At 40.9% G+C, this 12,519-nt stretch overlaps 1 protein-coding gene across 15 annotated transcripts in view; it reads left to right on the plus strand.

The window, feature by feature from the left end:
- Positions 1 to 12,519, plus strand: part of LOC146361367 (inositol polyphosphate-4-phosphatase type I A-like) — an 86,447-nt gene that overhangs the window by 48,542 nt on the left and 25,386 nt on the right. For 6 of the 15 annotated variants that reach the window (XM_084922108.1, XM_084922109.1, XM_084922106.1 and 3 more), the window contains 10 exons: positions 1,895 to 2,042; positions 4,290 to 4,420; positions 4,502 to 4,606; positions 4,702 to 4,810; positions 5,046 to 5,063; positions 8,013 to 8,199; positions 8,276 to 8,491; positions 10,185 to 10,326; positions 11,277 to 11,468; positions 11,991 to 12,023. In XM_084922108.1, coding sequence (XP_084778234.1) covers positions 1,895 to 2,042; positions 4,290 to 4,420; positions 4,502 to 4,606; positions 4,702 to 4,810; positions 5,046 to 5,063; positions 8,013 to 8,199; positions 8,276 to 8,491; positions 10,185 to 10,326; positions 11,277 to 11,468; positions 11,991 to 12,023 — 1,281 coding nt within the window. The remainder of the gene's footprint in view (positions 1 to 1,894; positions 2,043 to 4,289; positions 4,421 to 4,501; positions 4,607 to 4,701; positions 4,811 to 5,045; positions 5,064 to 8,012; positions 8,200 to 8,275; positions 8,492 to 10,184; positions 10,327 to 11,276; positions 11,469 to 11,990; positions 12,024 to 12,519) is intronic. The other 9 variants (XM_084922116.1, XM_084922118.1, XM_084922117.1 and 6 more) reach the window with 7 other exon arrangements.

A 12,519-nucleotide genomic window follows, 5' to 3' on the forward strand; every position in this document is an offset into this window, starting at 1 on the left:
GTTGAACAGGTTGATCAGGTCAAAGACAAAAAGACTCAATAGAAGTTTTTACCCACCGGCTGTCAAACATACCCTACCTCCACCCTGTTTGAAGGATAACTGCACTGCCAACACTCATTACACTTTATTTATAAACCGTATTTTTATTTATACTATAATGCAACCAACATTCCTACCTTTGTAAACTGTATTTCTTATAACCGTATTTATTATAGTAGCAACAGCCCCCCCACACACACTGAGTGTGTACCTCACAATGCACCTGCTCCTCAGATTGCATGTATGTGTATGTATATATGTAGGCGTGTATGTGGAAATATGTGTGTGTGTATGTGTATGTACGCATGCATATATGTATATATATACATACATATATGTATGTATCCGTATGTATGCAGGTGTATGTATAACTTGTACATGTCTTTCTTGTGTAAATGTAAATTTGTCTGTGTTATTGTGTAAATACTTACGCTATTGTGTATCACACTCATGGAGAGATGCCAAACTGCCTTTCATTGTTCTTGTAACAGTGACAATAAAGAGCTATTCTATTCTAATAATATTGTATGCAGGGCATATGTTAGAGGCAAGACCTAGGAATATCAGCATAGTTATTACAATTAAAAAACAATTAAACAACTGACAAAGATAAAAACTAAGGATATGCGCTCTATAATTAAGTTTCTTAAAATTCCTTCAATTTTATATTTTATTATATATATTATATATTATATTATTTTATTTTTATTTTAGTTTACGGAAATGTGTTTTCATTTCTAGTTATAATTATAATCTTGAATCTGATTTTTTTAGTTTGGGTTGTACTTTTCACAGTTTCACTTTCCCTCTGAGAGTAGTGAACAAGACAAGTCAGTGTCTTCCAAGCAAAGTTTTGGTCCCAAAAGTGCCCAGCAGCCTCTAGAAACCACCTGGTACCTGGGTGGGGAATACAAATTTTCCCCTATTGACCAGAGGTTGTAAAATGGTTGGATACTGGTCTGTAGCCCTGTGTCACTGAGACCTTAGGGTATTAGGTTTATGTGCATGGAAAACCAAAGGAGAAAGTGTGAAACAAACTGACTAACTCGTTGAAATTAATATTTAATAGTTTTAGTTTAATTTAATTTTAAAGATGCCAGGCAAAATGTATTCTGCACACACTGAATATTTTCTGAGTTAAAATCCCTTGAGGACATAGTAGTGGCACTTTTTAACTCGCCTTACATTTTCCTGATACCAAATCAAATGTACACTAAGACTGTGATACTTCAAGTTTCATTGAGCGATCTTGTAAGCGTATAAATCATGGGATAAAACCTAGTTTCAATAACCCCATTTCAGTGTGTAGGATGTAGAGGAACAGAAACGAGCATTGGTACCCTGAATGTTTGATCTGCTTTCTGATAATTCACAGAAAAAAACTTCAAAAAGGCAAAACTTTGAAGACCCATATCACCATGTGGCATACATGACTGCTCAAAACAAGTTACAACATATGAACGTGAACATTTTTACCTACATCTTTATACCAAGCTAATCTCCGAGCAGTAATTCCGTCTCTGGAAAGAAGTGACTCATTTGGACACTTTTACAGAGCTTCATTAACCCTTATAGTCATATATTCTGAGAGGAGTATGTCTTCTGAATTTCAACCCTGCACCTGTTGGTTTTTAATTTTTTCTCTCCTCGTCCTTCATTTCTCTAACTCACATTTTCCATCAACATGCAGTTGAGTTGTATTGATTGTCCCCGGTGAGTGGGAGGTGTCTGTTTACCTCGGGGATTGAGTAGCAGTCCAAAAATAACGGAAAGCAATAACGTTGTTTACTGAGAAAAACTTTGGTCAGATCTGTCTTCATCTAATCCAAGCTAACTGAATTTTGTGTTGCTTCAGTGTTTGGCGGCACGATGTCGAGGATGTACCGCTTCCCCACCACTGATGGGAACCACCTACGAGTGCTGGAGCAGATGGCCGAAAGCGTCTTGTCTCTAAACATTCCCAGACAGTTTGTCAAACTGCTGCTGGAGGAGGATGCAGCCAGGTACAGCCACACATGCATTTCTAAAGTTTACCAATAAAGAACATGTTACTTGTTCTTACTTATTCTTCATTTCTTATACTGAATAAACTGAACCTCTGTCTGTAAAACTTTTTTCGCTCCTTGCTTTGTGCTTTTAAAGAATGCATAGTTTCTCAAAATGGATTGAAAACAGGTTAACACTGTGTAAAATACAACATCAGATGTTTCAACTGCAATATTTATGCAGGTGGAGAATTTTAGCAGCAGCCTGCTTAAATTCTATGAGACGTGGACATCATCACAACTGCTATTTCCTTCAACCATCACCAGAAATCAGATTTTCCCACCATTGCACTGTGAAGTCATTTTGATCACAAAATATAACAATGAAGTTGTTAAATATATTTTCCCTCAACTTTGGACACTACCTACCTCATCAACACTCGACATCTTTAAAGCCTGAGCTTTGACTCATTTCTTTTGTTTTCTTACTTGTTCGTCTTCAGTTTTTCTGTATTTTCCTGCTCTGTTTTCTTCCTCTTAGCTGTACGCCACTTTGGTCAGCTCTTGTTTTTAAAATGTGCTTACAAAGAAACTGAATTGACATGACTAATAAAAAAAAAAAAAAAAAAGGCAAAACTAAGTTCCTGTAATAACCAACAGGAGACCAATGATGTGTAAACTGACTTCGATATGGCCTACTGGTCAGTAGTTGGACAGTGTTTGCAGACAAGTGGGTGTCTTGTCTGCAAACACTGCTGCTGAGTACAGAAATCGGCTTGTCATCAGTGCAGTCACAAAGAGGTTTTTGTCGCACACAGCCAGCAACCACTTGCCAACTGGTTGGGGAATACAGTTTTTCATAGGCTTGTAACTGGTTTCTAGGCCTTTGTGATGGAGGCCAAATGAATATAACAAAACAAAAATTAGCAGAGACCTAAAATGCATGCTTTTGCACCATTATGGTTTATCCAGTGTTCCACTTCATAGATGGTCCCAACTCGGCGGTCTCGTGATTCATCTTCATAACCGTAGACAAGCTTGTGAGCTCAATAATTGTTTCAAACCTTTTGAGGGGTTAAATATTTAATACATAAAGAACAAGAATCTTAATTTTAAATTTTTTATAGCTTAAACTTCATAATACCCAGTTTGACCTCTTCAGATGTTTTGTTTTCTCTACAGCAGCTTAAAACCCAAAGAAATTTACTTTATTGCTTCATTAAACTTTGTGTCCTTAGTTTCTATGGACAAAATTTCTAGTCATAGCCAGATAGTTGGAGGATCTCAATTTTGGCGGCCTCAGAATATCATCTCTGCTTTTTCTAGATGATTCTGTTCTGTTGGCTTCATTGGGTAGAGGTCTTCAGCTTGCACCGGGATGGTTTGCATCTAAGTTGCAGAAATGATAATGAGCACCTTCAAGTCAGAGGCTATGGTCTTCAGCAAAGAAAGGGCAGAGTGCTCACTCCAGGTCAAGGATGACTTGTTGCCTCAAGGGGAGGAGTTTAGTTACCTTAAGGTCTTGGTTGACTGACGGATTGGGGCTCTGCTTTGGTGAAGAGAGAGCTAAGCATAAAAGCAAAGCGTTTGGTTTATCGGTCAATCTACCTCCCCACCCTCAACTATGATCGCAAGCTTTGGATAGTGACAGAAAGAATGAGATTGCAGATAGAAGTGACAAAATAACTCTTCTCTGAAGGGTGGACAGCCTCTGCCTTTGTAATAGGATGAAGAGTTCAGTCATTGGGGAGACATTTGGATTAGAGCCACTGCTCCTTCACATCAAAAGGAGGCAGCTGAGGTGATTCTGGCATGTGATTTGGATGCCTTATGGATACCTCCTGGGTGAGGTGTTTCCGGCATGTCCTGCGGGGAGGAGGCCCCAGGGCAGAGCAGGGCTTGGTGGAGAGATTGCATCTCTCGGTTGGCTTGGAAATAATTCCGTTTTCCCCCAGATGAGCTGGAAGAGGCGGCCAGGAAAAGGGAGGTCTGAGTTTCTCTGCTTAGACTGACCAAACCCATGACCTTGAACCTGGATGTATAGGAGAGGGAGGATAAATGAAAGGATGTTACATTAAACCAAAACAAGCAGCAAATTATACCGTCCGAGAAGCTGAAATCAGAGAAATTCCTTAAATTATGGAAATTATTTCTGATTATGGATAATTGCCACAGCTCTTATTGCAAGTCATTTGAAATGCATATTGAAGCGAGCGCAGTACTTGATGATTCATTTTTTCCTCTTTCTAACTATTCCGTCTGCAGGGTTTGTGAGTTGGAGGAGTTGGGAGAGTTGTCCCCCTGCTGGGAGAACCTGCGGCGGCAGATCGTCTCTCAGTACCAGAACATAATACTCGCTTACCAAGAGACACTGTCTGACCTCAGTGAATACAGAGGTCAGTGTACGTGCAGGCCCGAGTACACCTAAAAGAAAAAATTAAAAAGATAACGACTAAGCTTCTTCGTCTCTTTGTCAGGCCCATCATTCAAAGCCAGTAACCTGAAAGCAGACAAGAAGCTGGAGTTCATGCCCACTAACCTTCACGTTCAGAGGATGAGGGTGCAGGATGAGCTGGGTTTTGGTTAGACACGAATACAAATTATTAAAAAACAAATCTTGCTGTGATTGCACGCACTTCTTGTTGTGCCTTTAAAACGTCCTTGTTTGTCTTTCCAGAACAGACATATGATGTGGTAACAGTCGGCGCCCCGGCCGCTCACTGCCAGGGTTTTAAGAACGGTGGTCTGAGGAAGATCATCCAGAAGTTCGAGGAAGCAAAGAAACAGTAAGTTGAGCACAAAGTGGGGTGTCACATAGGAAAATGAAAGAGGTGGGGGGAAGCAAGTTGCGATGACCTCTGCTCCTGTTTTGGGTTTTTATATTTTGCTTTATTCATCTTGTGATTTGTATTTAAACAGTTGTTTTTTTTGTCATCTTTGTTTCTTCAATTTCTGCATTAATCCTGCAGTTCCCTTTTTATGGCTTCCTCTTAATTTTGTTTTTGTTACTTTTCCGATCAGCGTATATGAGGAGGAATGGTGAGTCGTTGCACTGCTTTGCTTGTTTTCATTTGACACTTCTAAAAAAATACAAAAATAAAAAATCACACTTTCATAGATCCTTAAGATTTGTACAACAATGTTTTTTCAGTTTTAAGCTGGAAGAATGGGGTTTTGCATAGCTTATTATGTTAATGCAAAGAAATAACGGCACGTGGCGCATCAGTCTTAACAGTGTTGTGTTAACTAATATAGAACTAAAATGTGTGTTGTCTTAAAGCGAGCACAAGGTTTGTCACAAAGTTGTTTGAATACTGCTCATTTTATAAATTCAGTCATCATTTTAAAGTCCATTAAAAACATGTTTCTGTGCTTAAAAAGTCAAACCCTGACAATATTAAAGAGACATTTTTAAAATTCTTCTACATGAGATGGTCTGAATTTGTGAAGCGAGTGGTATCGTTCCCCGACCCTGGCGTTTATTGAAGTCTGCTCCATGTTGTCTCTCCGGTCCATTAAGAGCAGGCATGTGCATGCAGACACTGTATATTTGTACATCTGTGAAACACTAAAGTTAAGAATAGTGGGTAATGTCTCTTACTACGTTTTTGAAACAGACCCTCTGAAGTAGGGCTGCACGATTAATCGTTAGAAAATCGCGATCTCAATTCATACTTATGTGCGATCTCATTTCCAAATGACAACGATTTTAAAAAAAAGAAGGAGAAAAAAAAAAAAGACGACGATTGTACCGCATTTTGATCCGGGACGTAATCTGCATGAAAACAAGCGCTCACTCTTCCTGCTCAACAAATGACAAGGGCGGAGCCTTATTCCACGTGATACAGAAGCTGGCTGCTAAAATTGGCAGGGAAAAAACAACGGAGAGCACGTCAGGGATGACGAGAAAGTGACAGGAGAAAATCCGTCCCGGTCAACCACCCAAACATCAATAACGGGAACCTTATACAGCGCTTCCCTATACACGTCGAACTTCCGCAGGCACAAAGAAATTACGGAGGCTATTACTTATCACCTGACCAAAGATATGGCTCCCATCAACACTGTGCAAAACGAGGGATTCAGGAAAATGATCAACACCCTAGACAAACGCTACACAGTGCCATCCCGCAACTATTTTTCTATTGTTGCACTACCTGCTCTATACACGCAGTGTCGAGCAACGGTGGAGACGGAATTTCAAGCAGTACAACATTTTGCGGCAACGACAAAACGTAAGACATTTGTTGTTTTTATGTTTATTTATTGTTTTTATGTTCAGTCTCAACTGTTACGAAGTTGATGTGCAGTTAATAAGCGCAATAAATATTTATATTGGAAAAGAAAATCGTGAGAGAATCGTGATCTCAATTCTAAGCCAAAAAATTGTGATTCTCATTTTATGCAAAATCGTGCAGCCCTACTCTGAAGCTTGATTTAGACTTCTGCAGGAAGTTTACGTTCTAACTCAAGACATAACCGAAACCCCTCTTAAACCTAAACCGTTTCCTGCTATAGTATTCTGTTTCCAGTTACAGCGTATATTTCCTGCTGAAGCATATTTCAGACATAAGACAGAAACATTACAAAAATATACACCTACAGGCCACTTTATTAGGTGCACCTTGTCAGTACCAGGTTGGACCTTCAGAGCTGCCTTAATTCTTTATCGCACAGTTCAGCAAGGTGCTGGAAACATTCTTCAAAGTTTTCGGTCCATATTGGCATGATGGCATCACACAGTTGCTGCAGATTTGTCAGCTGCACATCCATGATGTGAATCTCCTGTTCTACCAAATCCCAATGGTGCTCTGTTGCACTGAGATCTGGTGACTGTGGAGCCCATTTCAGTACAGTGAACTCATCCTCATGTTCAAGAAACCAGTTTGAGATGATGTCATCCAACCTGAAGCAGGATGGATCCATGCTGTCATATTGTTTATGACAAATTCTCACCCTACCAACCAAATGTCACAGCACAAATTGAAGCTCATCAGATCGGGTGACATTTTTCCGGTCCTCTGTTGTCCAGATTTGGTGAGCCCGTGTGAATTGTAGCCTCAGTTTTCTTGTTCTTAGCTGACAGGAGTGGGACCTGGTGTGCTCTTCTGCTGTATTCAGAGCTGCTCTTCTGCATACCTTGGTTGTAATGAGTGGTGGCTTATCATTGCCTTCTTATCACCTTGAAACAGGCTGGCTATTCTCCTCTGAAAGCATTTTTACCCAGTGAACTGCCACTCACAAGTTATAGCCTTAGTTTCCTGTTCTGGGGCGATCGTGGCTCAAGAGTTGGGAGTTCGCCTTGTAATCGGAAGGTTGCCGGTTCAAGCCCCGGCTCCGACAGTCTCGGTCGTTGTGTCCTTGGGCAAGACACTTCACCCGTTGCCTACTGGTGGTGGTCAGAGGGCCCGGTGGCGCCAGTGTCCGGCAGCCTCGCCTCTGTCAGTGCGCCCCAGGGTGGCTGTGGCTACAATGTAGCTTGCCATCACCAGTGTGTGAATGTGTGCGTGAATGGGTGGATGACAGGTTGTGTAAAGCGCTTTGGGGTCCTTAGGGACTAGAAAAGCGCTATACAAATACAGGCCATTTACCATTTCTTAGCTGACAAAAGTTGGATCTTTATGGTCTTCTGGGATTTGAAGGAGTAGCAACAGAAGGCTGAAGGCAGCTTGAAGCATTAGACTGTGAGGAGGTCTTTATGGTTGTGGTTGTCTGAGAAAGTCCTAGTAGATCAGCAGTTTGTGAAATACTCAGACCAAACAACCATTTAAAGTCAATTAAGTCACCTTTCTTCTCCATTCTGATGCTCAGTTTGAACTACAGCAGGTTGTTTTGACCATGTCTAAATGCACTAAATTGCTGCCATGAGCAGTTGAACAGATGTACCTAATAAAGTAATAAAGCACCTAATAAAGTGGCTGGTGAGTGTAGAGTATCCTCAGTCCCAGCTCGGATACAGACGTGTCTGTGTGTCTTTGTTCCCTACAGTAGCGCCCTCTCCAGCTCTCAGTCCATCATCTACATACCCCAGGACATTGTCCGAGCCAAAGAGATCATCGCCCACATCAACACGCTGAAGACTCAGGTCAGCTACTACGCAGAGAGGCTGTCTCGAGCTGCCAAAGACCGATCGGCCAGCGGACTGGAGTGGACGCTCGCCAGTCTGGCTGATAAGGTACAAAAAGTTTTTGGAAGTGATGTGACCTTACGTGGGGACGCTTCTTATTTCATTCATACCTTCTTCCTTTCAGACCCGTCAGCTGGTGACAGTGTGCGACTGCAAGCTGCTAGCTTCAGCTATTCAGGCCCTGAACGCAGCGCGGCCCGAGTACATCGCCTCCAAAGCGTCTCCTTCAGCTGAGTCCGAACAAGTAGTGCTCCGCAACGACCAGGACACACTGACAGCAAAGTACAGCGGTCGCAACAGCCGGTCTTCACTGCATGTGGACTGGCACGAAGAGGAGTGGGTGAGTTCATCAGCAGTTTTTGGCTGTTTTTTGATTCCAGATTCATTCATTTATTTATTTATTTTCGCATGAGAACAAATGAGCTTCTTGGCACACGTTGTGCATACAGCTTAAGATCTTAACTACACTCTGTACCAAGCTGGATGACAACCAATCTTCAGAAGAGGACACGCAGTTTGTAATTTTAACAGGTTTCCAACTGAAAGTAGAAAAAACAGGTGAAACTCAAAAAGGAGAAGCTCTGGGTTCATTTTTCAATCTTTTTTTATTTTTAGCCATCTGTTAGCTTATATAAGTAAAACTCAGTATCTGAAAAAACACGTGAGTGGTGGTTAAAGCTTCAGGATGCTTATAAGTGAACTTTTGAGCTCATGTTATTGAAAATATATGCATAACTATGTATCAGAATATTTAAATGATTATCCTTTAACAGTGCCAGTTTCCATCTTATTATTTAAGTTCTTGTCACTTTGTCATTTGAAGTTCTTGTTATCTACAGTAGTGATATATAAAAACAAAAACTTTGTTTTTTTTCTGCTGTTATACTCAAAAAATGTGATAAGTGCAAAATATAAATAACAAAGGAAAGAAATTATGCAGTCATCACACAGTCTTCATAGAAATGGTGGCTTCTCTGACACTGCTTAGTTGTAAATGATGCGCAAAATATGTTTATTTAAATGTAATGAACTTGAAGTGACATTACTGCCATGAGTGCATTTTGCCTCTGTGTACTGAGACGAGGGTCATGTAATGAAATCCATGAATCTTCGCTGATTGAATTCCTCCTCTCCTTCCTCTGACTTGAGTATAATTCCCTGCTGTAATTTATTTCTTCAGTAAATACAGTACTGTGTCCTGAACTTAAGCAATACTTTTCCAGGCTTTCTTAAGGTCTTTCAAAGTGTTTCTTTGGACGCTGGCTGCTTTTTTTTTTTTTTTTACTCTTTTTCAGTCCAGTCCTTGTACCTGAACATTTCCACTGAAATGTGCTTTGGAAATCTGTTTTTTCCTATTTCCGTTGTGTTTTGTGTGCCTTTGCAGCGTTTTTCTTATTGCTGGTGTTTTCTTAAGTTGCAGTCTGTTTGGCCTCTCAGGGCCACCGTAGAAATATCACCTGGAAATCATCTGATTGACAACAGCTTCATTTTTCAGCATGACAATGATCCCAAATACACAAGGAATGCAGTAAAAAAAATACCAGCGGAGTAATATTAGTCATGGATTGGCCTCCCCAGAGCCCAGACCCCAACATTATTGAAGCAGTGTGGGATCATGTTGACAGAGAACAGAACAAAAGGCAGAAACATCTAAACAAGAGCTTTGAATGTCCTTCAAGAAGCCTGGAGAACTATTCCTGAAGACGACTTAAAGACATGACAAGAAAGCTGCCTAAGAGAGTTCAGACTGCTGAAAAATAAAGGTGGTCACACCAAATATTGACTTTCATGCTCAGAGTTGTAACGCTGTTTCTAATTGAAACTTCATACAAGCAAACATTTATAGCATATATACAAAGAAATTAGGATTGGTGTGAGACGTGCACGTTTTTTACTCCTTTTTTGCACATAAATATTTTCAAAGTGTCACGTTTCCTTTTTTAGCACATTACTAAAAGACGCTCTTTTGATTGGTTTGTTACTTTCTAAAATTGAAGCTGAAACAGCTGAATGTTGTAAACATGTCCTCGCAGGAGAAGGTGTGGTCAAATGTGGATAAGTCTCTGGAGTGCATCATCCAGCGCGTCGACAAGCTGCTTCAGAAAGAGAGGAGACCCAGCGTCGGCAGTCAGGGCAGTGCCCAGAGTGACCAGCAGGGTGGCAGCAGTAAGAAAGGTAAGAGACTCTTACAGTCTTTTAGCTGTAGTTTACTTGTGTGCCCTCTCATCAGCACTCTTTAATTTATGCTTGCAGTGTTATACTGTGTCCGGGGGGTGTGAGAATGCATGTGTTACTCACATGTTAATCTGGCTCAGAGGTGGTAAACTGTTGGAGGAAAACAGTGTCAATATGATTCAAGAGCTGGTAAATGTCTTTACTAACATGCTTTTGGTACCATTAATAGGAATCTGCAAACTGGAGGACTAAAAAAAGCACAGCAAAGTCAAAAGATTGCATTTTAGTGAGTTAGGGAGCCATAAGAGTGGGAGTTGGTATAAAAAGTCTAGAATAATATGGGATTACTTTGAAACCAGCTTGGATCTCTTAGTTATGAGGTCCTTTATGTTGTGAAACCAGACGGCACAGGTGAGGGATCAGAAACTGCACAGGACCACAATTTACAGCAAAAACATCATTATATTTTAAAAAAGACTCTAAAGAAGAGGCCAGAAGCTCATGAGCCCAGTGTTTGCCTCGTTTATAGGAGCCATGAGATCTGCAGTTATGAGTGAGCAGATGTCCCAGTTGTGGGACTACAGTGTTTTTTATATCCCTCGGCTCTCCCTGTCCCACAGAGTAAGACAGTATTCCTGGAGTCTGGCTTTAAACCCAGTGCAGGTTAAACCTCTCGCAAGTCACCGATAAGATGTCAGCAGCTCTGCAGAGTTCAGAGAAAAATACCACAAAGAGACAGTAAATACTGAGAAATAGAGTTTTGCTGTTGTTTGTTTCCAACATAGACAGATATGGTGTGAAGTTATCACCACTTGGGATTAAAAGTCAGTTTCACCCACCCGTTCTCTTTATTTATTTAAATAAGAAAATTGAAATATTCTCGTTGTTTTATACTAAAGTTCTAAACTTGTTTGCTGACCCCTTGATTTTTTTTATGTGGGTGTGAAAAGGCGATGGTGGGAAGTGTTTAGCTTTCTGGATCAACCCAGAAAGTACGTCAGAGGAATCTCCATCCTTACCACCATCGTCATCATCATCACTATTAGAACCGCCTCCACCATCATCATCATCTCCACCACAATCCTCTTCCTCTCAGCTTGCCCTCTCCTCTGCACGGCCTCCCAGCCCCGAACAGGAAACCTGTAGGTTTTGTTTTTTTCCTGTTTTTTCTCTTCTTCTTCTTCTTCTTCTTCTTCTTCTTCTTCTTGAGTCATCCCTCCACATCTATTTTCAGCTCAGGTCACTGCTTACTTTTAAGAAGTTGGAGGATTCATAAGCAGATTTTTCCTTCACCTCATCAGCCAACTTTATTCTTTGAGAAAATACTTTTAAATGACTCGTCTTTAAAAAGCGTTCAGTGTTTTATGTGTGGTCTGCGTGTCTTTATGTGCACAGTGTTGCAGCAGTACTGTAGCAATGTAGCTGTTGTATCTGAGATTTTCTACATGTTGTAGCAGACCAGGGTCCAACATCTGTCCAAATTCCCCCCAAAACACACTAGATTTTCATAAAATAAGACAGAAAAGAGTTCCTCCTCGTGAGCCATTAGAGAATAAGGATGTTTGGACTCTGGCCTGCAGTGTTTCTTCTGTGTTGTCTCTGCTGCCCTCTATGGCGTACAGTGCTGCTAATCATGCATGTCGCACCTCCAACCCCTCTTCCAGATGGAAGCCCCAGTGCTGAGGAGGCGTATCCAGGTAAGAGCTGCCTCCCCACATGTGCTCCTCTCACTCTACTCACTTTTCCAGGACTCAGAATGATTTTGATAAGATGTCCAGGCAGAGATATTCCAATGTCTGGACTGAGTAAACTCCAACAAACCCTGAAATAGTTACAAAAACTCATTATTTAATTTTTTTTTAAAAAAGCTACAGTCTGGGTCAGTCATTTTTAATACCTAAATCTGTCCTCAGTCCAAAAACCCCCACAAATCAGTGTCACTGTTTTAGAATCTGCTGTGACTGCTCTAGAATTGCAGCTTTTTCTTTACATAGAGACTGGGGTCTGTAACACTATCTCAGCTCGTTTCCTATTTTTTAAGAACAAGCCTGACAGCAGGCTTCTGACTCAAACAGCTCTGTCAGATCTCTGCAAGTGTTTTTAGGTTCTTTCCAGCAGGATTTGTGGCTAGTCCAGGAGCTTCACCCTAAAAGATTTCAGTGTGTGAGTGTGCTTCTCCTTTCCCCGTTGTCC

This window comes from Perissodus microlepis, chromosome 23 (assembly GCF_051167445.1).
Source record: "Perissodus microlepis isolate ML-2025 ecotype Zambia chromosome 23, ASM5116744v1, whole genome shotgun sequence".
NCBI lineage: Eukaryota > Metazoa > Chordata > Actinopteri > Cichliformes > Cichlidae > Perissodus > Perissodus microlepis.